At 41.0% G+C, this 26162-nt stretch overlaps 2 protein-coding genes across 2 annotated transcripts; both read left to right on the forward strand.

Moving 5' to 3' along the window:
• Positions 1-16427: 16427 nt before the first annotated feature.
• On the forward strand, positions 16428-17507 carry LOC109007761 (germin-like protein subfamily 2 member 4). Its single transcript, XM_018987588.2, has 2 exons — positions 16428-16664; positions 16795-17507. Exons 1-2 carry the CDS (start codon positions 16550-16552, stop codon positions 17361-17363), a joined length of 684 nt encoding a protein of 227 aa, XP_018843133.1. The 5' UTR covers positions 16428-16549; the 3' UTR covers positions 17364-17507.
• A 5422-nt stretch (positions 17508-22929) lies between these two features.
• LOC109007758 (protein COP1 SUPPRESSOR 2) lies at positions 22930-25864 on the forward strand. The gene is made up of 6 exons (XM_018987575.2): positions 22930-23341; positions 23444-23713; positions 23916-24039; positions 24393-24466; positions 24723-24880; positions 25384-25864. Exons 1-6 carry the CDS (start codon positions 23217-23219, stop codon positions 25545-25547), a joined length of 915 nt encoding a protein of 304 aa, XP_018843120.1. The 5' UTR covers positions 22930-23216; the 3' UTR covers positions 25548-25864.
• Positions 25865-26162: the final 298 nt, after the last annotated feature.

Raw genomic sequence — 26162 nt, forward strand, 5'->3', positions numbered from 1 at the left:
CAACCATAACAAATGCATCAATAGCATGCATGAAAATTATAGTACAAGAAAATGAAATAGAGATTATAGGTAGAGACATAAAGCTACATAGCAAACTGTCCAACACACTAACCTTTACAAGAAGCCTATAAAATATGTCCATCAAATAGCTGCAAAACATGGTTTAGTAAGAGCAGCCTACAAAATATGAAGGGGACTGTGAATGATCAAATACTAGAATATAACATAGATGAAATGTAGGCATCAATATTCCAATGGTTTTCAAGCTCATAGATAACTAATATAGTAGTAAAAAGGCAATCTAAGAGTAGTAAAAATATTGTGAAGACCAAGTCAATCTTTTGCCAAAAAGGGAAGACGTGTATACATAAAATCATTCCTGTCTAGCTAAGAGACAACTTGAGATCAACTTTAGAAATAATATTATTTTCCATGTTTCCCAACAATCATTTTTAATGTATAAGTTTAGGGCCTCTAATATTAAGTTTCTGCAAATTCATCAACCTTCTAATATTAAGTTTATGCAAATTCATCTACCTTAATTCCATTCAAACTGCTAAAAGATCATGAATTGACATCCTATACAATCAACCCATATCTCAAAAGTAGTCGACCACGAATAACAAGAAATTCTAAAGTCAAAGAACGTGCTGAACCCAAGCACCAATCAATCAACATATCAAACCAAGAAACTCTTCATTGGTTTGTGGACTTATAAGCACTCTATCACAACTTCTACCCATGTTCTTTCAATCACATTGCAAATTGACCTCAATCATATAAGGTTGGCATGAGTTTCCAATTTGTTGAAATAGAACAATGTGATGTCCCATGTAATAATCAAACCAAGTTTTAATAAGGAAGCCCCTTGGCTCTTTGAGACGCACAACAGAGTTTCTAGAGTCTAAATTTTTGTTTTGGGAATTCCCTTGACTCTTCAACAAATCAGCATTTATATGAAGTCAAACAAATTAGCAACAAAATATTCAAGCAGCAGACCACATAAAAATGCACATAGCAGACCAATATATGAGTTTTTAAGGAAAATGCCACAAAATTTGGACTTGATAAGCTAGGATCACTGTAAAATCAAAGACAAATTCAAGAAATTGAAAGCAATAACCCGCCAAGAATATAGATACTGCAGCCATGAGCAATTCATTTTAGCAGCCATGAAATACCCTTGTGAAATACCTGAGTTCGTCGAGGGTATATGGCATTGTTGATCTCGGCAGTCGAGGGCAAAAATATGGCTGGAGAGAAGTCTAGATACTCTGTGTTGTTGATGCCTTCGATGGGTTCTCTGCAAATGGAAATGAAAGAAAATCTAGAGGGGGGGAACAAAAAAGGCGTGGGTTGGTTTGCAAATGGGTTCCGAGAGCGGAAAGGAAAAAAAGTTTTGTTGAGGGAGTTGAAAATGAGAGAAAAAGAAAATGGGAGGGAGAAATGAGGGGGTGCGATTCGTCAATGGTGCAAGGAGAAGACGAAAATGGGAGGGATAAACAAGAGGGTGCGATTCGGTGTGAGAGAAAAGGAAGAGAAAAAGAAAAAAATGGAAGACGACGACAACGTGGACGATCGACGGATAGAAGGGTCTGTGCGAGTTGAAGAAGACGAAGCCGAAGTCTCAACATGCTGGGAGCTTTCGGGAGAAGAAAGGAAAAATGAGGAAAATGAGGCTCTTTAGGATGAAGAAAGGGAAAATATATAGGGAGGTAGATGAAATAATAAAATATTACTTTCCATTGTGAACAGTAAATCGCCATATTTGGAGAGGACTCAAGATTTACTGTAGCTCAACTCTTAAGCTTTGGACCATTGGTTAGTCCAATGTGGAGGCTTTTTCTCACATCTAGCTAAAGTTTGGACTTGCATTAGCATTTGGCTAGTTCATTGCCAATGCTCTTACAAGTTATTCATGAATAGTCATTTATGGCGAAGAAAGGTTGCCGTAAATATAATTTACATCATCACAAGTGATCACAAATCTCATTATAGGAATGCTATGCATCAGCCACTATTCGCTCCCACATCCCACGCCTACAACTTTTTCATAAGGCGTGAGTATTTTTCATAGGTTATAGATGTGTTTTTCATAGGGTGTAGAGTGGTGAATAGTGACTGATGAGAATATTTTTATCTCATTAACTACGAACAAAAGAGTCGCCACTAAAAACATTAAATATTATTTGTGACGAAACAATTTCATCTGGAATGAAGCCATATCTTCCTGTAAATGAGTACTTTCTGCAAACGATGCCATGCTTGCAGGGAAAAATGCTAATTTGTTGTATAATTTGTCACAAATAAATTGATCAAATATATCTATTTCCAGCAACATTTTCCAAGGATGAATATCTTGCTGGAAAAGGTCCTTATTTGCCACCAACTTAAATTTGCCACAAAAATCATGTGTTGTATAGATATAATTAATGCATTATCTTCATACCATAAAAAAGAAGCTAGAAGCCATGTAGTACATCTCTGGCTTGTGTTTGGGTTTAATTAGGAAAGTCGACACATGACGGCAATGGCGCTCTAGAGCGCGCCGCGATGACAAGGAACAAAGCAACACTTCGTTCTCTAACGTATAGCATAAGCTCAAGTACTACTCACAACACATACATCATGACAAGACACAGACGTACAAGACCATAATCCAACCACAGAAGAATAGGAACTGGTTAATAATCGTATGTTGGCTTGGTTGTACGTTAAGTTAATTTTGATGATCAAGCAGTATTGTGAGATCTCTAATTTTTGCTTGTATTTTAAATCCATATTATTTTTTAATTGAGGTGTTATTTTATTATTTTAATTAAATGTGTTATTTTATTATTTTTATAATTTATTTTGGCATGTTTTTATTTTGGGGCCGTGAGTGTGTGAGTTGGGAAAGCCATATCCAGCCCAAACCCTGTGATTGTTTTTAAAACCCAAACTGTGTGAGTGCTAAGCCCAACCCAACCCTTTTACTTTAACCCAACTTTGTGCATTGGAGGGCCTAGCTTGTGCGCTTGGCAAGCCCAACCCGTGCGCCTGTCTAACCCAGCCCAGCCCGAAGCCCAGCCCGTGCGGGTTAAGTGAACCCAGTCCCTCAGCTTCAAACAGCGTCGTTTCGATCAGGAACTTAGGGTTCCTTCTTTTCCTTCATGCGCCACACGTCTTCTTCTTCTCCTTTCTTCTTCCTTTTTCTTCTTCTTCTTCCTTCCAGCAGATTCCTTTTCCTCCACGCAGCAGCTGCCGACGTCATTCGAAGCTTAGTCACGCAACTCAGACACAAGCCGCCACCTCCATCTTCACTTTTCTTCTCGGTGTCGTTCGGCTTGAGTTTCTGAAAGCTTGCTGTCAAGCCATCCCTATTTGCGGCCACCTCCTCCACCCCATGGCAGCTCTGTGTCCTTCGGCATGTCCATCCTTTTTTTGCTATTGCAACCCACACTGCCACGCACGGCTTGAGCTGCCATTTTTGCTTCTTCCACCCGTGCGACACACAAGCCTCGCGAACCGCCACATTTGGCCTATAAATAGGCCACGGCTTCTTCAAATAAATCTTTCGAGATCTTCACCCTCTTTCCCTCTTTCAAGCTTTTTCATTTTGGTGTTTGAATTTTAAATTGTGATTTTGTTTGTGAATACGAAAGTTTGAGGCTTTGGCAGTGCTTGGTTTTCTTCTAAATTGAGGGAAAATCAATCGGTTTGTTGTTGGTTGTTACCGTGTGATAAAACCCAATTTTTGGGCATTGCTCAGCCGTGTGCCGCCACTTTTGGCAACACTCCCTTGCGCTTAATCTTCTAGATTTATTCCATTTTCATGTATGTAATTTTCCCGTTTAATATTATTGTTGTATTTATCATTTGTAAACTGTTGATTGGTTAGTGTGTTGGAATTGGGCCTCGGGCCGTTAAAGAGTTGGGATTTTTAATTGGAGTTGTTGGAATTGGCCCTTGGGCCGGTTTGGAGGACGAGATTTTACTTGTATTTGTGTAATGGTGTAATTGTAAATGAAAGATTATTTTATGTAAATGAATGATTTTAATTGTATATTCCTGTCAATTGTTGAAATGTATATTTATGATTTTTATTAAAAATGTGTTGTGATGTCACTTGGTCTATTTGCAATGGTGACTGAATATGTGGGTGCGTGTGTATCACTACTCCAAGCAGAGATGGGGCATTATCTCAATGGAGCTCCTCTGGTCACTCGGGAGTGTAACAGACTGACGTGACGTCTCCTGAGTTGTCGTAAGGCGACGACGGGAACGGATTAGACGATAACGCTCTCGTACTGATTTCGTGACCTTTTGGCTGGCGAGATTAGAGGATGCTTGGTCATGTACACGCTGGGCGCGGAACTGGGCATCGCTCGTTACGAAATCTCATGCACGGACGTTACCCATGATGTGACGATGAGAGCCAGGTCGCGCGGACGATCCATAAAGGAGACCGTGGTCCATTTTTGGCGAGAGTAGTTAAAAATGGTATTTTTGGGAAAAAGAACATATGTTGTTGTTTTATGTGGATTATGTCCGTATGGGGACGCGTGTTATTTTTATATATCTCTTGGATGTTATTTTGGTTAATTACTTGCTGAGATGTCATAATCTCATTGTGGTGTTTTACTCTACGATTCCGTCTTATGGTGCCGTAGAGTCTGACACAGAGCCAGAGTATGAACCCGAGTGATCAGCTCTGCTGGAGGTTTGAGTTGCTGAGAAACTGTTCAGCGTTATGAGATTTGTTTCCCTTATGTTATTTCCTGTTTTTAATTAATCTATCGGATGACTGTTTAAATCCTTGTAAAGTTACTTTTCTGTTTTTGAATAATTCTGGTATTTAATAAAGAAAGACATTTTATTTTTCTGCTGTGAATATTATTTTGTACACTTATTGCATGATGTACACACTCTTGGTACTATCGTTGGGGTGCATGATCCTTGTGGTCATCATCCCGGTGTCACGAACTCCACAAAAATAACACGTGGGGATCGAGGGCGCCACAAGTACTGCATGGTTGGTGAGAGAGAGGTGATAACGTGGTAAACATAAGTAGCAACTCTAGGCAAAAAGTGGATGCATGTAGAATTATGCACATATGAGCTTTGATTGGGATTACTTGGGGTTTAAGTTCATTTTAATCCTATAATTCTCTGATTGAGCCACCACATTAAACAATATATGTAGATTGTTGTAAACATTCTGAGCACATGTCATATATAAATGAAGCAGCTGGACACCGTTCGTTCTTCACATTCAAACCAAGCGTCCCACTCTTTTCTTAGCTAGGTTTGGATATTAAAATTATCTCAACCTATCGCATCATCTCATCGCAACTCATCTGATCATTACAATTCTATAATTCTCTGCTTGAGCCATCACATTAAACAATATCTGTAGACTGTAAACATTCTGAGCACATGTCGTATAGAAATGAAGCAGTTGGACACCGCTCGTTCTCCACATTCGAACCAAGCATCTCACTCTTTTCTTAGCTTGGTTTGGATATTAAAATTATCTCAACTTATCTCAACTCATGTTATCATTACAATTTTCACAAATTTCTACATAAAATACAATAAATAATTCAACTTTTCTAAATCCCAAAATAATAATAATATTAAAAAACATATTCTAATAATATTTTATTCAACTTTCAACTTTCATTTAAAATCATCTCATCTCATCTCATCTCACTATCCAAACCCCACAGTTTATCAATCGATCTAGAACTTTCTTGCTATTTTCAAGAATGGTGGTAAAGTTTGTTCTTACATGTCTCATCAACTTTGTTTCAATCTCCAAGTCTGTTGCATCCGATCTTGACTTCAGGATATCTACGTTGCTGCTCCCTCTTCAAGTATATATCAAGTATCTGTGAATCACCATGCCAAAGTTAGGGCCTTGTGGACCGGCCCGGCCTTGCCCTAGCAATTCTAGGACCCGAGGATAAGGGGTGGGCAGGACTAGATCGACCTAAGAGGCCTCGAAGGAGAAGTAGTTAGGCAACAGGCGTTAGCCAGAGGCTGGGAGGCAGAATAGGTTTGACGACACTACTGGCTGACAACCCCTGTCCTTGAACCCCGATGTCTAGACAGGCCTTAGGAGTGGGCGGGTTTGACCGTGGTCACGTCTACATTTAATGAAAGGCAGAAATGAGCACACCACAACAGGGAGCCACGCCGCATTTAATAAAGCCCGATGCTATGCATGCCACGACGTGCCCCTTGGGTTGTCAATAGTCACCACGATCAAGTCTGGCAACTCTGTTGCACAGCAATGAGCTGATAGGGACACAAGACCTGAGTATGAAGCGATACAACCACGATCCCTTTCCCAAGGATTGCCCTCGACCAAGTATATATACCTAGGGGTGATTAACGGTCCGGTCGGACCGAACGGACCGACCGGACCGACCGTTTCGGTCCGGACCGGACCGGACCGAGACTTAGACCGGTCCGGTCCGGTCCATATTTTAGAGGACCGAAATCATTCGGTCCGGTCCACGGTCCACAGTTTTTTCGGACCGGACCGGACCGGACCGAATGAAAAATTAAAAAAAAAATATTTTTTATATATATTTTATATATAATAATTGTACAATTAACAATATAAATTTTTAAATATATTATTAATACTTGTTAATATTCTATAAATTAACAATATTTTATATATATCTTCATTTAATCTATCACTATTAACAATATAAAATTTTAAATATACTATTAACACTTGTTAATATTCTATGAATTAATAAATATATAATATCAATTAGTTAATTATATAGTAATTATATAAATTAATAATATAATTTTCATCTAATTTATTATTATTGACCATATAAAATATTTTTTTATTGAGTTTGTTACATAATCCACATTAATAAGTCACTTAGTTTAATTTAATATTTTAAATAAATTTTTTTATTAATTATTAAAAAAAAAAAAAAAGAGGGCGGACTGACTGGACCGGACCGGACCGGACCGGACCGATAGCTATCGGTCCGGTCCGGTCCCTTTGGGTGTTCGGTCCGGTCCGGTCCGGAAAAATAATGGACCGAAAATTTTCGGTCCATCGCCGGACCGGACCGGACCGGACCGGACCGGCCCGTTTGCAGCCCTATATATACCCCTCCCTCAGCGAGGGAAGGGATTCAGACACTTTTGATACTTTGATTTTATATTCTCATAAGGAGATAACATACTAATTTTGGCATCGGAGGTATCCCCTACCACCCCGAAGTTCTCATTCCTTCATAGTTCCAAGTGGACGAGTTAGGCCACCATAGAGTTGCTTGGGTTGTGAAACACGATCAACAATGGCGCCGTTCGTGGGATCCTTTTTCCTATAGTAACATGTCCTTCACATGCCGGCAACTACACGTTCCCAAGTATCACGGCATGAAGAAGAACAGTTCAAAGCAATGGAAGCAAGGGCCAACGAGATGGGTGAAACCATACAGAAACTTACGGAAGCAGTAGCGGCTCTTCGCCAAGAGAATACCACTCTACGGAGAACCGAAGGGGAATTGGAGGGAGATGAGCCAAGCCAGCACGCCAAATCACGGCGAATCCCGGAGGCCGCCTCAGCCGAAGAAGAGAAGTGCATAATGCACCTCGAGCTCCGGGAGCTCGAGGATAAATATGCCAAAATGGCCAAACAAATAGGTACATCATCCTCGGTGGAACAACTGCTCACTAGCATGGACATGCCCTATAGCGCCGAAGTCATGGCAGTTCCTCTCCACCCGAGATTCAAAGTTCCACAAGTGGATGCATACGACAGGTCCAAGGACCCCTTGGAGCACTTGAAAACGTTCAAGGCCCACATGACCTTGCACAGGTTTCCAAGAGAAGTCGCGTGCAGAGCCTTCCCACTCACATTGAAAGGGGTGGCGAGGGCCTGGTTTGGATCCTTGTCGCTAGGTACTATCGACAGCTTCACTGAGATGGCCCATCTTTTCCTAATGTCGTTCATGACGAGCTGGAAAAGGAGGCGCTCGACCACCTACCTCCTGAAGGTGAAGTAGTGGGACGACGAAAGCCTAAAGACATACCTCTATTAGTTCAATTAGGAGTGTATGACCGCAGATGACCAGGATGAGAAGATCACCCTAGCAGCCCTACTGGGGGGATCTGGCCAGGAAACCCGTTCATGACCGAGATAGCCCAAAGAACGCCTACAACACTTAAGGAGTTTATGGACCTAGCTGATGCCTTCATTAATGCTGAAGACACTCTCAAGTCCTTGACGACTCGCCGGAGGACAGAGCTAGAGCAAGAGGACAAGAAGGCCGTTGGACAAAAAGGTGGGTCCAACCGCAAGGGGGCAAGAATGGAGCATAGGAGGCCAAGAGAAGGGGTGATCCGTCGGCTCAAGTGCCTGGTAGGCCCCATGCACACATGAGCCTGGCCGTAGAAGGTGAACACACCCTCAGCCCGCAGAAGGAGCCATAGAGGGGTCAGGAGAGTCGCAAGTACTGCGCTTACTACATGACGGACCATCACAATACTGAGGACTGCTACACCTTGAATCGAATGAGGGAGGCATTGGAGGGCTTGCTAGACCAATGACGGCAGATGGCGGATGGACGAGAATGCCTCGAGGGTGGTCATCTGAGGGCCCGACGGAGTGGGAGCCTGAGGAGTCGAAGGCCTGGGAGACAGCCCAAAGGTGAACACACCCTCAGCCCGCAGAAGGAGCCATAGAGGGGTCAGGAGAGTCGCAAGTACTGCGCTTACTACATGACGGACCATCACAATACTGAGGACTGCTACACCTTGAATCGAATGAGGGAGGCATTGGAGGGCTTGCTAGACCAATGACGGCAGATGGTGGATGGACGAGAATGCCTCGAGGGTGGTCATCTGAGTGCCCGGCGGAGTGGGAGCCTGAGGAGTCGAAGGCCTGGGAGACAGGCCTGAGGGAGCCCACGACATTGGAGCCTAGTGAGGGCAAACAACCCGATGGGTGAGATCTGCACGATTGCGAGAGGATACGCGGGAAGAGGCTCCACCTCGGAGGGCCCGATACTAGGATGTGTTCACAACAGGAAAGGCCCGATACGAGGATGTGTTCATAATGGGAAGGGTCGCGACCGCACCAGGAAGCACGTCGAGGGAATAGCAATAAATTTTAGTGAAAATGATGGAGAGAGCATCCTCCACCCTCATGACGATGCATTGGTAGTTACCATACAGATCGCCAACTTCACCACTCGAAGAGTCCTTATTGACAATAGTAATTCGATGAATATCCTATTCTGGAAAGCTTTTGTCAGGATGGGGATCAACCCGGACCGATTGCACCCTGCCTCGACGCCGCTCAAGGGCTTCACCGGCGATATCATCTAGCCAATGGGGACCATCACTCTGTTCGTCCTAACCGAGAAGGCCCCCAGGACTTCAGCCGTAATGGCCAACTTCCTAGTAATGAAGGCCACCTCCTCATATAATGAATATTGGGCCACCCAACCCTAAACAGCCTAAAAGTGATAACTTCCACCTACCAAGTCAAGATGAAGTTCTCCACAGACTTAGTGGTGGGAGAGGTCCTCGGTGAGTAGTTGCTAGCCTAGGAATGCTACGCCCGGGAGCTAAGGCACGAAGTTAAGGAAGTTAAGATGATTGGGGAAGCGGGGGAGGCAGCCAGACCACCTTCATCTCCGACCCTAGCCGAATGGGATGAGAAAGTCTGAGACGAGTAGGCACTGTGGTAGGCAAAGCCCATTGAGTCCTTGTAGTTGGTTTTTGTAGATCGACAAAGGCCCTAGTGCATGATGCAAGTAGGGACCAAAATGGCTCCTGAGTAAAGGCAGGCCATGAAGCGGCTCCTGTTCGAGCACTAGGATGTGTTCGCCTGGAGTCATGATGAGATGTCTGGGAGACAACTCAATCATTGAACATCGCCTTTGCGTGGACCCTATAGCCAGGAAGGTCAAGCAAAATCGTTGAAGCTTTAGTGCAAAAAAGTATGCGACTATGGCTGAGGAAGTAGTCTGTCTCCTTGCGGCGAGGTTCATCCAAGAAGCCCACAATCTCAAGTGGCTTTCCAATATGATACTGGTCAAGAAGGAGAGCAGGAAGTGGAGAGTGTGTGTCAACTTCATGAACAAGGCTTGCCCGAAAAAGCTTCCCCTTGCCCTGCAATTATTTGATAGTGGACTCGATGGCCGGTCACCCACTCCTCAGTTTCATGGATGTATACTCTGGATATAACCAGATCCGGGTGAGTCCCACGATGAAGACAATGTGGCTTTCATCACGGATAGAGGACTCTACTGCTACAAGGCCATGTCGTTCGGCCAAAAGAATACTGGCCCCACATACTAGCTACTAGTCAACCAGATGTTTAGCAGATTGGTCGAAACATGGAGGAGTATGTAGATGATCTACGAGTGTAGAGCAAGACATTTGAACAGCACCTGTCGGACTTATGAGAAGCCTTCGTGGTGCTTCGACGCTACCAAATCTAGCTCAACCCATTGAAGTGCGCGTTTGGAGTAGAGTTGGGCAAGTTCCTAGGCTTCATGGTCTCTGAACGAGGTATCGAGGCCAACCTAGAGAAAGTTGAGGTAATAGTAGGGATGCCCCCAGGCCCCCCTCCTCGGCGCGACAACCTTCACGAAGTCCAGAGACTCGCCAGCCTAGTGGCGGCCTTAAACTGCTTTATTGCCTGGTCAACCAACCAATGCCTTCCATTCTTTAAGGTCTTGAGGAAGGCCTAGGAATGGGACACTACCTGCGTCGAGGCACTCACCGAACTAAAGAAGTACCTAGCCCACTCACCACTTCTCAACTAGGCGAGAACCTAACTGTGTACCTTGTCGCTGCATGTCGTGTCTGCGGTGTTAATTCGAGATATAGATGAGGGACAACTGCTGTTCTACTATACGAGCCGGGCGTTCCGCGAGGCCAAGGCTAGGTACCTACGGATGGAGATTCTGGTGTTTGTGCTGGTAGTTGATGCAAAAACGTTGAGGCCGTACTTCCAAGCCCACCCAATGAAAGTGCTCACCAATGCCCCCACAAGAAGATTGTGTTGAAGCCCTTCACGTCTGGCCGACTTGCCATATGGGCAATCGAGCTAAGTGAATTCGACATAAAATACATGCCCCGTACAACGATTACAGGGCAGGTGCTGGCAAATTTCGTGGCCGAGTTCACAAACTTCCCAGAGGAGATACAAGTCGCACGAGAATTCGTCCCAAAAGGCGAGAAGTTGAAGAAGTACCTCCAATAGGTGTGTGAAGGGCGTGGCCTCTTACACTACTTCTACATACAGCAAATCCCGAAGAGAGAGAACTAGACGGCGGATCGCTTAGTGAAGGCCGCCTCGGGGCAGGAGGAGCTCTCCTTTCCTGAACGGTAGTCAGGACGGTCAAAGCCTCAGTTGTCGGCCGAGGTGTCAGTCACCTCCTCGGCACCTCCCGAGTGGGCCACATACATCATGAAGTTTTTGTAGAATGGTGAAGTCCCGAGCGACTTCGAGGAGGCACGCAAAGTTAAAAACAAGGCTGCACGGTTCACATTGTTGGAAGGGATCCTGTACAAGAGGGGTTTCTACAAACCTTTCCTAAGATGCATCTCGCCGGACAAAACCCAATATGTGCCGATCGAGAAACACGAACACATCTGAGGGAACTACTCAGGCGAAAGGGCATTGGCCGCGAGAGTAATCCGAGCTGGATACTACTGGCCCCAATCCCTCCGCGATGCGAAGAACTTCTCAAAGAAATGCCCAAGATGCCAAGAACACTTGCTCGTGCTGCGCTACCCGCCAGAGGAGTTGACTTTGATCACCTTTCCATGGTCTTTCGCTCAGTGGGGACTGGACTTGATCGGCCATTTCTCGCCGGCTAGAGGAGGGGCAAAGTTCGTAGTTGTAGTAGTCGACTACTTCACAAAATGGGTCGAAGCAGTGGCCCTAGCAACCATCACCGCCCAAGCTATCACAAAGTTCTTATGGAAGTCGATAGTCTGCTGGTTTGGTATCCCCCAAAGCTTCACGTCGGACAACAAGAGACAATTTGATTGCTCACAGTACAGAGAATGGTGCACAGAGCTGAGGATTAAGGTCAAGAACTCTTCACCGGGAAACCCACAAGCCAACGGTCAAGCCGAACCAACCAACAAAACCTTATTGTCCACCTTGAAGCAAAAATTGGGGATTCATAAAGGAGGCTAGGCTAAAGAGCTTCTGGGGGTACTATGGGTATATTAAACAACTGTCAGAACCCCCACTGGAGAGACTCCCTTCGCCCTCACCTACGGGAGTGAAGCGGTGATTCCCACAAAGGTGGGGATGCCCACATACCGGGTCCAACACTTCAACCCAAGCGTCGACGACAAAAGACTGAATGGAAGCTTGGATCTCCTAAAAGAAAGATGAGAATAAGCTGCGGTGCAAACGATGGGCAATAAAAGGAAAGCGGAATAATATTTCAACAAACGAGTCAGGCCACGCTCCTTCAAAATATGAGACCTAGTGCTTAAACAGATCGGGGTGACCACCCAACGGGAAGTTGGGGTCGCGGTGGGAAGGCACATAGGTGGTAACAACAAGCAATAGACCCAGTTCTTACTGCCTCAAAGATGGTCAAGGTCGTGAACTCTCCCATTCGTGGAATGCCGAGCACCTGAAGAGTACTTCACATAGGGATCACGAATGTTATCCATGAATGAAACCTGTGTACTTGTAAATATATCTAGTGAACTTATAAATAAAGATGTATAGATGTTCACCTCAAATTCGCCAAATTGTCAAAACTAGAAACCAACAAAGCCGAGTCTTTAGACTCTCCGCGAGGTTGCCCACATGACCACTCGAATACAAGTCCCTAGACTTTCTGAGCTTCGTGTCTAACAAAGACGGGTCCTGAGACTCGTCGTGGGGTTCAGGTCAGGCTCAAAGCATCTCGAGCTCTGGCCACATGGCCACTCGGATACAAGTCCCTAAACTTGCAGAGTCTCATGTCCAACAAAGCCAAGTCCCTAGACTCACCGTGAGGTTAAGGCCGGGTCGAGAGCATCCCGAGCTCTGCCCACATGGCCACTCGGATACAAATATCTAGATTAGCTGAGCCTTATGTCTAGCAAAGCCGAGTCCCTAGATTCGCCGCGAGGTTAAGGCCAGGCCCAGAGCATCTTGAGCTCTGCCCACATGGCCACTCGGATGCAAAATCCATAGACTTGCCAAGCCTCGTGTCCAGCAAAGCCCAGTCCCTAGGCTCGCCGCATGGTCGCCCACATGGCCACTCGGATTCAAGTCCCTAGACTTGCCGAGTCTAGTATCCATCAAAGCCGACTCCCTAGACTCGCCGCATGGTCACCCACATGGCCACTCGGATACAAGTTCCTAGACTTTTCGAGTCTCGTGTCTAGCAAAATCGAGTCTCTAAACTAGCCAGGGGTTAAGGTCGGGCCCAAAGCATCTCGAGCTCTGCCCACATGGCCACTCGGATACAAGTCCTTAGACTTGCCGAGTCTCGTGTCCAGGGAGGCCGAGTCCCTAGACTCTCCGCGAGGTTAAGCCCAGGTCCAGAAGCGTCCCAAGCTCTAACTAAAATTCGAGCCTTCGGACGAAGAAAAAAAAAAAAAGAAAAAAGGAAAAGCATGAAAGAACAAGGAAATACACAAGAAAAAAAGAAAAAAAAAACCAAGTATATCCATGTCAAATGGAGTTACATCATAGAAGTAAGTCAGTGTTACCCAAAAAAAAAAAAAGGGAGAAGCAACAAAGGGGCCTGGAGCCCATGGCAACTACTGGGGTGGATGGGGCATGGAGCCCATATAATGGCATCCCTACCCTCCCAAAGTTCTTGATGAACGCATAGGCGTGAGGGTTTGGTTCTGTTCAAGGGAGGCCAAACTCAGAGTGTTGAGATCTGTCCTAGGGTGCTCTTGTAGATGATCACGCAACTACTCGAGGCCCTCCTTGTAGCCATACCCCCAAGCTGCATTTCGAATGGCCCGAGTGTTCTAGATCTGGGACCTAATCTCCCCCAAGTACTTTGCACTGGCCTCCCCGACTGGACTCCATGGTTGAGATCTGAGTGTCCCAAGCAAGGATGGTGTTAGTCGCATTAAGCAACTTGACTTCAAAACTTTAGGCCAAAGCCTCACTCCACTGCACCCGTGCCTTCTGACGTCGAACTTCCCAAACAAGCGAGAAGTGCTTGGAAATCAACTTCAAGCGTCGCCTAGCGGCCGAGGCCTACTGTTTAACCATATGTTCCCTCTCTTCTCGAAAAACCAGAAGCCCCTTCAGCGCCAACACAGCTCCTCCTAACTTCTCTTGAGGTCCATTTGGGCAACTGCATGCACACTCCGAGGAGATCAAGGGAAAGCTCCTCCTTGACCCCGGCCAGCTCTCGCTTCAGGGCGGTCTTCTTCCCCTTGAGCTTCTGACCCTTTTCCCTCATAAGCCTATGATGTTCATTCAAGGCCTCCAAGTCTTCTATCAACCCGTTAAGCTCCAGGGAGAGAACCTCGACCTCTCGACTCGCCTTATGAATCTCTAGGCAAGTAAGGAGAGTTAGGGATCGGAGCACCCTGTTTTCCTCCTCTAGCTCCCTACACTCTTCGAAGATCATTCCCGCCAGTTTATTTACGGCCTGCAATATTAGGAAATGTTAGAAGAAGAAAGGAAAAGGATCCACGGGACAAGCTAAGTACAAGCAAGGCATACCTGGTCGAAGAGAGGCCTTAGTTTCTGGGCCTCCTACTCAATCGCCTCAGCAGAACCCTTTCAAAGCACGGGCCAATGTTCTGGCTCGCCCCCACCCCGGCACGAGAGGAAGGGGCGGCACCCTCCAACTGCCACGAAGGCCCTGACACATCTTGGATGGACTCCCAGGAAGGACCCGCACCGAGGGCTTCCTGCACATCAGCCTCCACCTCCCCGGGCTGCTCGGGTCCTTCGAATACGACAGGACTTGATGAGGGTTCTTCAATCATCATAGGCCCCTCACCGGTGAAGGGCTCATCTTCGATCACAGGCTAAAATTCGCCCTCGGCCGAGCCCGACTCGCCTGTCGAATGTATTTGCTGGGACACCCCCTCCAGAGAGGTAAGATAGGAGTCCACATCCGGTTTTGAGGAGGCAAAACGGCCTCCTGCGCAAGTGTATCCTCGAAGGAGACAAGAAACTCCACAACCAGGGCCCCCTGAGGGGCAGGTTTGATGAAGGTGTTCAAGAAGGTAGCCCAGAGAACGTCGTCATATTCCTCCTCCTCGACCCCCTGAAGGGAGAAGGGGGTTTGGTCCCTCTGGCTTCACTCCAAGAAGCGCCCTCTCTGCTCCGAAACCCCCCGACCTTGCTTCAAGGAACCCCACAAGCTTTGTTGCAACCCACCTTTGGCCGCTTCTCCCTGCTGCCAACCTCGGGAGGATTAGAGTGACGCTTCATCGTAGTTGGAAGTTGAAAGTTGAATAAAATATTGTTATAATATTATTTTTTTAATATTATTATTATTTTGAGATTTAAAAAAGTTAAATTGTTTATTATATTTTGTGTAGAAATTTGAGAAAGTTGTAATAATTATATTAGATGAGATGAGTTGAGATCAACTATGAATTCAAATGAGACCAAATGTTTAAAAAAATTATCACTAATAAATTTGTGTGTATTTTTTTAAAAATACTTGGTTTCGATGAAAAGATAGACATGAGGACCATAAACCAACCATATCGGAATAGACCGAACGGGTTAACATCTGTTTGCTTGAGTGTCCTGAAGTTTATTTTTAATGTACTTGTGGTTGGTGTGAGACGATAACGTACGTGGAAAACATATATACTTCCATAGTAACTTTATGCAAAAAAAGAGGACGTAGAAATAATTCTACACAATTTACGTAGGAGCTTTAATTGGTCGGATTGCGTGGGATTTAAGTTCAAATCCTAGCTATTCTCTGATTGATAGATCGTGCATCACATCATACTACATATAACTCTTGTTGGGAATTTGGCCTAATTCCCAAATTCACCTCAGGATCCGTCTTTTACATCCACCTTTTGTAGAAATATTAAGAAAAATAAAAAAATAATAATAACACAAAAATTTATATAAAAAACTTAAAAAACAGCAGAAAAATTATCAAATCCATAAAAAAAATTATCATATAAAAAATTATTACAATCACATAATTTTTTTTTTCACCTTAAAGACACTCACAAAGCTACCCACTAATAAAATTTTAACTCTCACCCATTTTCTTTTACAAAGAAAAAAAAAATAACAGAAAAATTTTAACTATTATAAATTACTAGCTAAGCTTTTGATTTGATCCACCTAGCTACCTAGCTATATGAGCCTTGTCCCACTTATCTAATCCCACCGATGTGGGACTACAAAACGAGCAAACCCAACAACTCTATCCTCTTTCCATTCTTAATAAATTATTTAATACTAGCATATAAATAAAGCAGCTGCCCCTTCGTTATACTTATATCCATATTCAAACCAAACTTTCCACCATATTCAAACCAAACTTTCCACCAAACTTTCGATCATCAGTCGATCTCTAATAATTTCTTGCAATTTTTAGGCATGTTGGTAAAGTACGTTCTTGCATGTCTGATGATCTTTACTGCAATTCCCAGCAGTATTGCATCCGATCCTGACTCCCTGCAGGATATCTGTGTTGCTGTTGTTCCTTCTTCAGGTACATATGATGTTTGATTAATTTGGTATGTATCAAAGACAGAATTGAGAAAAGGTTCGCTTGAATGCTTAGAATAGTCAAATGTTTTGTTTCTTATATACGTACTGATTTCATTCATGCGTGTAAACAGACATAAAAGTAAACGGGTTTGTATGCAAGGACGATGCAAATGTTACGGCAGATGATTTCTTCTTCGGTGGCCTAGTTAAACCAAATGTTATCAACACCTCGATTGGGACATTCAATGCAACGTTGGCCAGCGTGCGAGAGATTCCAGGCCTCAACACACTGGCGTTGTCGGTGGCGCGAAGTGACTATTTGCCCGGGGGGCCTAGCTTCACTCCTCACTTGCACCCGCGCGCGGCCGAGCTTATCTACGTTCTGGAGGGGCAAATGAATGTAGGCTTCATCACCACAGCAAACAAGCTCATCTCCAAGACCATCAAGAAAGGTGAAGTCTTTGTGTTCCCTAAGGCTCTCGTCCATTATCATTACAACGACGCCGCCGACGAGCACGCTTCTATGATCTCGGTCTTCGATAGCCAAGGGCCCGGCAACCAAGTCATTGCTACATCACTTTTCGCGGCAACACCCCCCTTGCCGGAAGATGTGTTGTCTTTGGCCTTTCAGGTGGATATCAAACAGATTGAAAAAATCAAAGAAAATCTTAAGTTGGCCAATCTTACTGTTACTTTTTGATCCATATTATATATGATCAGAGATGAATATGGCTAGCTAGTAGATCTAGATCATATATTGGGGACGATCTTTGAATAAAACTCGATTCATGTAATGAATGATCTGGTATGCTATCTAGTTCAATGATTATCTAGTTCAATGAAACTATGATATCCTGATGATTTGGCAGCTTTTCCTTGGAAAGAACTTCCTTTCTTTTATGCATGATTTCAGATTCAGCAGTTTAATTACTATGAAGTTGGTTGGATAATAATTCAGTAGTACTTTAATTATGAAGTAGGTAAGAGATTTGGTCGTAATAATGTCTTTGCCCGTATTTTTTTATAAACCAAATGATGTTGAAGGTTGAAAAGTCATCCAATTCAAGAAAATATATCGTGCAAACGTCACATATGCTACTAATAAATAAAGATCCTAAAGAAAATGCTGTCCACCGTTTTGAATATTTTATTTACGAAAAATCTAAAACTGGTCCTCTTTTTTTTTGACCGGGGGGGTGGTGTGGAAGACATCAAAAAATCTCCTAGGCCCTTCAAAGTATTTCAACCATTTTTTTCCTATCCATACCATTTCGCGAACACATGATATGTGACATATTATTAAGACAATTAATAATGAACATATGGCATGAATTATCAAAGTGTTACAAATAAATAGATAAGATAAACGAAATTAAAGATACATATATATACACATGACACTAGAGTAGTTTAAAGTTTAGAAACTCTTTTTTAGTATGGACTGGATATGCCTGCATGCCATATCATATCAAGCGTTTGCAAGGTTTATTTAAATTAATCCTGATCCGATTCTGATCCACTACACCACATGCATATATATGAGGGTGACAAGGTAAGGGACGGTTCCGCCATTAATTGGCAAGGTAAGAGGTGAACTGCCAAACCCTCTCCAAATCATTAATTGTTTATTATTTTTATGAAAAAATCTATTCTTAAATGAGAAATGATTTGTATAAATTTCAAATAGACAAGTCTCTCGTATAAGTCTTCGTAAAAAAATAGATTTCACCTAAAAAAAATGTAAAAGAAACTATTCTTTATTAGTAGAACTCACTTATTTTACAAAGGATTTGTATGATGCTTGTCTATTTGAAGCTTGTACCAGACATTACTCTTCTAATTAAATTAGTGTGTAGATTACATCTAGTAAATGGTTACATGACATAATTTAATTTAAAAAATAAATTTTAATATTTAAATCTTATAAATTAATTTTTATAATTTAAACGATTTAAATAGTATTTGAAATAAGATAACTCTATTTTTATTTACATTTCTTAATATTTTACAAGTAGCGTGATTCACTAGTACTGTTCAAAACGGTGGAAAGATATATATGCGCTTTGGGAGAAGAATGTCAAAAAGGGAGGAAGAGTAATGCTAGCGCTAATTTCATTAAACGTAAGAGTAATGCTAGCTCTAATTTAGGGTGTGTTAGTATTGCTCACTCCATTTGAAAATAATGTAATCTATTATTAAAAAAATTGATTTTTTTCACATAAATCCGAATTTTTTTTTTTCCTTTTTCAAAATTTCGAAGGAAATACACTACAATCTAGAACTGTATAAATAGTTTTCTTAAAAACAAATGATATTTTAAGAAATTGATTTGTGCAAATCTCGCATAAACTCTACGAAAATCTTTTGGAAAAAAAAGTAAGATCTATTTTAACAAACACATTTTTATAGTGAATCCCAATTTTGTTCAAGTATCTTACACGCATGCATTAGATTTATATCTAACATTATTTTTATTATAATTTGTTATAGGTTAAGATTAGCGCATTATTTGTACTTTATAAATAATTAATAAAATTTTTATTCATATATTATGAATTATTATAATTTTTGCATGATTATAGATAGGTGAAAAAAATAAATAATGTTTTAATTATTTTTATATTTTAAAAATATTTATAAGAAATATTATTTATATTATTTTATAAAAATATAATTAATAATGGGAAAGACTAATTCTACCTATCTACATCTCACACACCACATGTAACGTCCCGATCCCGGAGATTTGGAGAGTTAACTCTTATAACCCAAACCATCTCCCATCACATATTTATATACTCCAAATTTTTCATAAATATAAATTCATTTATTTAAAATAAAAAATATATATTTCTCCACAAAGATTAGAGACACCAAAGAATCACCTCAATGAAATAAATTATAGTCTCCACAACGACTCAGAAACCATAACTCAAAATACCAAATCAACATAAAATAATTTCTCTAGTAAATAAAACTCTCAAATAAATATTTGTACCCTTTGGCACTTATTTCTCTATGATCATCAAACATTGCTAACACTTTCTACTCTTAACTTCCAACTGAAGTATCAAAATTATCTGAAAAATATTTTGGAAATAAGGCCGGGTGAGTTATCAACAACTCAGTAACCAAAAAACATATACTAGTATGTAAATATGAGCATTTACAGAGTTCAAAATGTATAACAAAATATTTATATTTTCAGAATGCAGAATCAGAACATGTTATCAAAAATATTATAGCGAAAGTTCAAAAATATTCTTATTCAGAATTCATTTGGCATAGCATAATTGAAGCATCACATCATAATAGAATTCCATGTTTAACCCACGTGGTAGGGTTGTGCAAACCCCAGCGGCGAACCGAGCAGAAACAGGATGTAAAATCTTCCCCTAATTATTCTCGGGTGTGCACATAAGAAAAACCATGCAGAAAATCAATTTGACTTCCAAAGTGGGTGCACCAGAAACAAAAAAGATTGTACCAACCCAAACAGAGACCACAGTTTTACACCCGCGGTAAGGTCAGAATGGAACATAAACAGAATTTCATGTCAGGGGTTTCAGAAATCATATCATATCATATCATGGTCCAAAACATCTTCAAAACAGAACATAATCATATCATAAAAATATAATTTATGCACAAATTTTCGTATTCGCTCTCTTTTGCACAGTTCAGAAATAAAATGTCAAATAGTTCATGTCTACATCAGTCATGATAGAAAATACTTTCTTCTTATACAAAGTTTCATGAGTAATTCAGAACAAATAACTAATGTTGTTTAAATTTTTTTTTCCATAACAAAACATACATATTTTTCCAAAATCAATCTCAGTTTATTTTATTTTATGTAAATTCTAGCATAGGAACTCTGCTTACTTGAATTTTTTAAGTTTGTCTAGATTTTCTCATAACAGTGCCGAACGAATATCAATCGTAACCTATAAAATAAATGTGTAACTTGCTTAAATCTCCACTTAAACACGTATTTTGATATTTAAATTTGAAATACTAAAATAACATATTTCTCCTAAAAATATCTCTAATTCTCGTAATTTTAAAATATTATTATTTTTTAAATTCATTTATATCCACTTAAATCCTCCGACTATTTAATCTCTAACTTATTTATTACCAGAATCTAACAATAAAAATATAATACCAAGTTATATAATTAAAAACCGTAAATATTTTCTCTTAAACAACTTTTTAGACTAATTTAAAGTGAACCAGAACCTACTTAAAAAATAACACGAGTTTTTCTATGGTCAGACTTAGGCCCAACATAAAAGCAAATCCAACTAAAAATAAAAAATTCAAAACTCTCATATTTTGGCTTATAACTTAGAGAGCAAAGTTGTAATAACTAAAATTAGGTTTTCCTATTATCTCTATGTAGAAGGAGTTTTACGTTAAAATATATAACACATTTTAGTTTGCAAGGAGATCATCACTAGACCCAGGGTAGTCATGCGACGGAGACTCACCGTGAGAGAAGGAGTCACGACGGAACACGTGAAACTGGGAGGAGGTATGCGATGGTCTGGGGTGCTGGGCGTCAACCAGGGCAGCGTCTAAAGGTGGAGGCTTGTCCTCCGGCATTTTCTACTGGCAACGACTGCGGCATGGCCTCACTGTTGCAAGTCATGGGTCGTGGCTCTCGATTTGGTCTGCTATGGAAGTGCTCTATTTTTTTGTGCAAAAATAAAGGCCTTCCATGAGGTTGAATGTGGTGTTTTTCAACTTGTAGGGCGTTGTGAAGGGGCAATGGTGGTGATGGTTTGTTGGGCGGCTCCTATGATAGCGTGGGCTACTAGTGGTGGTCTAGTGCAGCAATGCCACAGGACGTGACACAGTTTGCTTACAAGCTAGGCGGTGCACTCAGTGGCAATACTATGGAAGTACTCAATGGTTATTGGTGCTGGGTGGCAACAGTGTGAAGGAGCTTGGTAGTGGGGCTATCAGCATGGAGGCGGGAAGGAACCTATGGGGTTGGATGTTGTTGTGACAGAGGGTCCTATGAGAAAGAGAAATCGATGCATGGGATTAGAGGGAAAGGGAAAGGGCGATGTTGGCTTATTCCGTGGTGGTTGATGGCTGAGATGTGGAGGCTAGGTGCTGGTTTCATTGTGCAGCGACTTGGATCTTCATGGAGGCTACCGGACTTCACATAAGGGAGCTTTATAGTGGAACCGCTTCTGCAACTACACATGTATGTTATGTATATATATGTAGTACGAAGTACCCGAGGGCAGCAAAAGGAAACGGCATGCATGCTACGTGGTTATAGCAGTTGGTAGAGGTTAGGAATTTTAATGGTAAGATGACTCTAAATTGTAATACTAGTGGAAGGAGACGAGCATGACATAGGATTATAGAGAAATGGGCAGTTACGTCTTCACGGGAGGGGGGCTAAGGTCGTGTGGAAAACTGTTTGGAGTGTGGTCTTTATCTATATACAAGCAGTTGAAAACCTTAAGAAAAGGAAGAAAACTTGGAGTTATGCATGGGTCTCACGAAGTGCTTTTGGGCTTTAACTCGTGCATTTTAAATTTTGGATCCATTTCCAAAATGTTAGGGGCCGGCATCTTGGATAATGAATAGTCTTAACAAATATGTTAGGCATGTTAGGCCGATTAGTGCATTCTAAATAATTTATCTGGTTTGTCCATATTTTTTTATGGGTTGAGAAATAAATACGTACTAATGGGCTTAGTATTCAATAAATTTCCACGACCTCTAAAAATAATACAATTTGTTTCAAAAAAATTTCGTATCAATTCTCACTTGGCTTTTGAGAAGATTTTAACCTAATTGTTAAATTTAATAAAATCTATATTTTATCAAAATAAATTTTGAGTATATAATCTACTCTAAAATTATTGGTTAAAAATTAAATGAATTTTTCATACATATTAATCCAAAAGAAAAATTTTATAACACTCCTACTTAGTTTGGGCTTAGTATTGGACCTGGATGTTACATTATCTCTTTTAATTATTTTTTTTTCAATAAGACTATAACAAATATATGGTGTATGAATAATAAATAGAATAATTTAATTAGTTTCGTTAGAATAAAAATAAATAAATATATAAAAAAAAATTGTTACTCATCATATTACATATTTTACATCACATTTATTTTTATTATTTTTTATTTTTTTAATTTTTTTAATTTTATTTCTTTTAAATTAATTGAGTTTTTTTATTTGTTATCTATATATCATATATTGGTAAGGTAAAAAAATAAAAAAATTATTTATGATCTGTGGTATAGAAATGAAGAATATAATTTTTATATAAAAAATTAAAATACGTATGGTATGTTGTGCAGAATGATCAGTACTGATTGTAATTCTACAGTGAAGTTGATTTGTTGATTTTCCCCAAATTGGGTGCATAACGGAGATCGAGCAGTAATTATCAGAAAGGAGAAAAATCCCTCCCCCAAAATCAAGCCCTAGCAGTCAAAATCACAGACAGCAGGAAACAAAGAAATCTATTTGGATATTCCTGTATTTCCTGGTTGGGTTTGTGCGAGTTCGATGCAGGAGGCGAAGAAGAAGAAGAAGAATTTCCGGAAGAGCGGTGCTCCCATTCAACAACAGGACGAATCACATGGGGAGGGAGAAGACCCTATCGTCAAATCCGACGACGAACAAGAAAGGAGGTACCTTTTCCTTTCTACTTAATTACTTGCTTTGCTGCTGAACATTAGGTTTTCTTTCCATTTATTCAATGAAAAAACTCCCAACTCTGATTGAGAGTGTAGGATGGTTTTGGAGGAGGTGAAATTCCTGCAAAAACAACGGGAGAGAAAGTCCGGGATCCCTGCAGTTTCTTCCAATGCATCGTCTTCATCGTCACAAACAACAGGCGGTGTAGGTGCCGGGTTTGGGCTTGGCTTTGCGAAAGTCGGTAATAATCATGGCGCCACTGCTAAGACCGACGCCGGCGGTGCCACTGACGCCGAGAAGGAAGACCTGGTTCTCCACGACAATTTCGCCCAGGAAACTGCTGTCATGGTCGAAGATCCCAATATGTATGCCAGCTTATCTCTTTTTCTTCTATGGATACATCTAGGAGGATATGTTTAATCTCGTACCAGCTCCACCTGGATTGTACGAGTATTATGAATACAAGCTACACTCTCAACTCAAAACCAACCCTTGTGCGATATGATTGAAGTATCTCTGTGTTTACCTTTTTAATTTTTCTTACTTTAATTTCAAATTTTTTTATAGGGTCAAGTATGTTGAACAAGAATTGGCCAAGAAAAGGGGCAGGACGATTGATTCCACAGACCAAGCTGAGAACGACCTAAAGCGTGCTGAAGATGAATTGTACAAGATTCCTGACCATCTTAAGGTGACTGATCCAGCGTTTTCCTTGATGAATCGTTTCTATATCCTATCTTATTCTGAAGTGTTCCCCCCATGCTTATGGCTGGCCTATTGGTGCATATAGCCCGTGAAAAAAAAAAAATCAATGGATACACTTTTTTTAATCAACGGATACATAGTTATTCATATTCAATACTTTCTGTATTCTATTTATTTCGTGAACCAAAAGCATCTGACATGTTCATTGGACCAATGTAGACATAAGGAAGCATGCATATACATCCAAGTTACTAGAGTTAACTACTTAATTCCTTCTTTGACATTCTCAGTGCCTTGCACTATGTAAACTTCAATCTGCTTTGGGTTCTTTCCTTACAGGTGAAGAGACGAAACTCAGAAGAAAGCTCTACTCAGTGGACCACTGGAATTGCCGAGATTCAGCTTCCTATCGAGTATGCCCAATTTTCTTTCCTTTTCCACAGAACATATGTATTATGTAATGATTATTTCCAATCATCCACCTGCTCATTTTTATATTTGGAGTGTTGAGTTATTTTGTATTTTCTTTAACAAAGTGCTCAATTAGCCTTAAGATGCATTACTGCTATCAAAACACTGCCATGTCTATGACCACATTGAAAAGGAAAGAAATTATATGGCTTTTTCCATGATTAATTGGGTCTCTGTATTCGGTTTAATTGCTTACAGATACAAGTTGAGAAATATTGAGGAAACAGAGGCTGCCAAAAAGCTTCTACAAGAGAAGAGGCTCATGGGTAGGACAAAGTCAGAATTTACCATCCCCGCAAGTTACAGTGCTGATTATTTTCAACGTGGCAGGGATTATGCAGAAAAACTTAGAAGAGGTTGGTTATCTTTTATTATTATTATTATTGGTGAGTACATTAGCTTTTATTGACTTCCCGAAAATTTGGGGAAATGCTGGCTTGTTTGGAAATAGATCTCATCCCAAATTTCTTATCTCATCTCATTACATCTTTTTCCCAAACATAATTCAAATACAAATATTTTCAGATAAAAAATAAAAAACAATTCAACTTTTTTAAATTTTCAAACAAAAATAATATTATAAAACTATATTCTAACAATATTTTAACTTTATAATATTTTTTACTCAACTTTTTCTCACTCATTTCCCAAAATTCAAAAAATATTTAACTCAAACTATCTCACTACTATTCACAAATTATCTTACTACTATTTACAAAATTCTCATCACATCTTACTCCCCTAACGAGCTTTGATTGTTTTGCTTTATAATGTCAACTTTGCATTCAACTTTTCTATGGCACATCTTTTAATCATATGAACCCTTTAACGCTACTACTAAACAATGAGAAAACTGCAGAACATCCGGAGCTGTACAAAGACAGAAGTTTACCAGATGATGGCGCTGGACCCAAACAAAATGAGACAACTACGGATGGAGCTGTACAGAGGCAAGCTGCAACCGATGAGTTCATGCTAGATCGCTTCCGTAAACGAGAACGCCACCGTGTGATGCGGAGATAATTTGCACGCACTTGGTTGTTGCTGCAATGCCTGCCACAATTAACTTTCAAGAATGGTTTTTGTAGTGGTTTGTCCTATGATCTGTCATTGATCTACATTGCAGCTCCCGGCTGTTAATGCGTAACACAAGTCATGTTGCTGCAGAAGTTGTTTTTGCCTTTAATATTTGGTGTACCCTATACGAGTTGATTTGCATAACTTTATAATGCCGTAGACAACAGATGGGTCTAAATCCTTTTTTCTTTTTTAGCAGTTATCAAGCTAGTACTCTGGGCGTTGATCCATTTTTAGATTGTTTATTAAGTTTTCAATCTTAATAGTCAACTTGTAGAATGTGTGCGTAAAACCAATAAATCTTTTTATACGATAGCTGTCAGAGGAAAACTCACAAACTTTGTTTGAGAGGAAGGAAAATTGTCTTTCCTATAATGCTTTTTATGCATTGATGTGCAATCTCTCTCTGCTTTCTGGCATTACCGGTTCACACTGAACTAGAGAGAGACATTCTTTGCCAGGGGAATGGCAATATGCACTTCCTTCAGCAAAGCTTAGGAAAGGTAAGGTTGTTCGATGAAACTGCAGCATGTTTGATGCGTCCTTGCAGGTGTTATGTGA

This window comes from Juglans regia, chromosome 11 (genome assembly GCF_001411555.2).
Source record: "Juglans regia cultivar Chandler chromosome 11, Walnut 2.0, whole genome shotgun sequence".
Lineage (NCBI taxonomy): Eukaryota > Viridiplantae > Streptophyta > Magnoliopsida > Fagales > Juglandaceae > Juglans > Juglans regia.

What these genes read in the sequence shown, in the direction of transcription:
- LOC109007761 (XM_018987588.2), top strand. Translation starts at nt 16,550, where the DNA reads ATGTTGGTAAAGTACGTTCTTGCATGTCTGATGATCTTTACTGCAATT. An exon ending in TGCTGTTGTTCCTTCTTCAG is followed by an intron (nt 16,665 to 16,794) that starts GTACATATGATG and finishes GCGTGTAAACAG; the next exon opens with ACATAAAAGTAAACGGGTTT.
- LOC109007758 (XM_018987575.2), top strand. Translation starts at nt 23,217, where the DNA reads ATGCAGGAGGCGAAGAAGAAGAAGAAGAATTTCCGGAAGAGCGGTGCT. An exon ending in AGATTCCTGACCATCTTAAG is followed by an intron (nt 24,040 to 24,392) that starts GTGACTGATCCA and finishes CTTTCCTTACAG; the next exon opens with GTGAAGAGACGAAACTCAGA. An exon ending in GAGATTCAGCTTCCTATCGA is followed by an intron (nt 24,467 to 24,722) that starts GTATGCCCAATT and finishes AATTGCTTACAG; the next exon opens with ATACAAGTTGAGAAATATTG.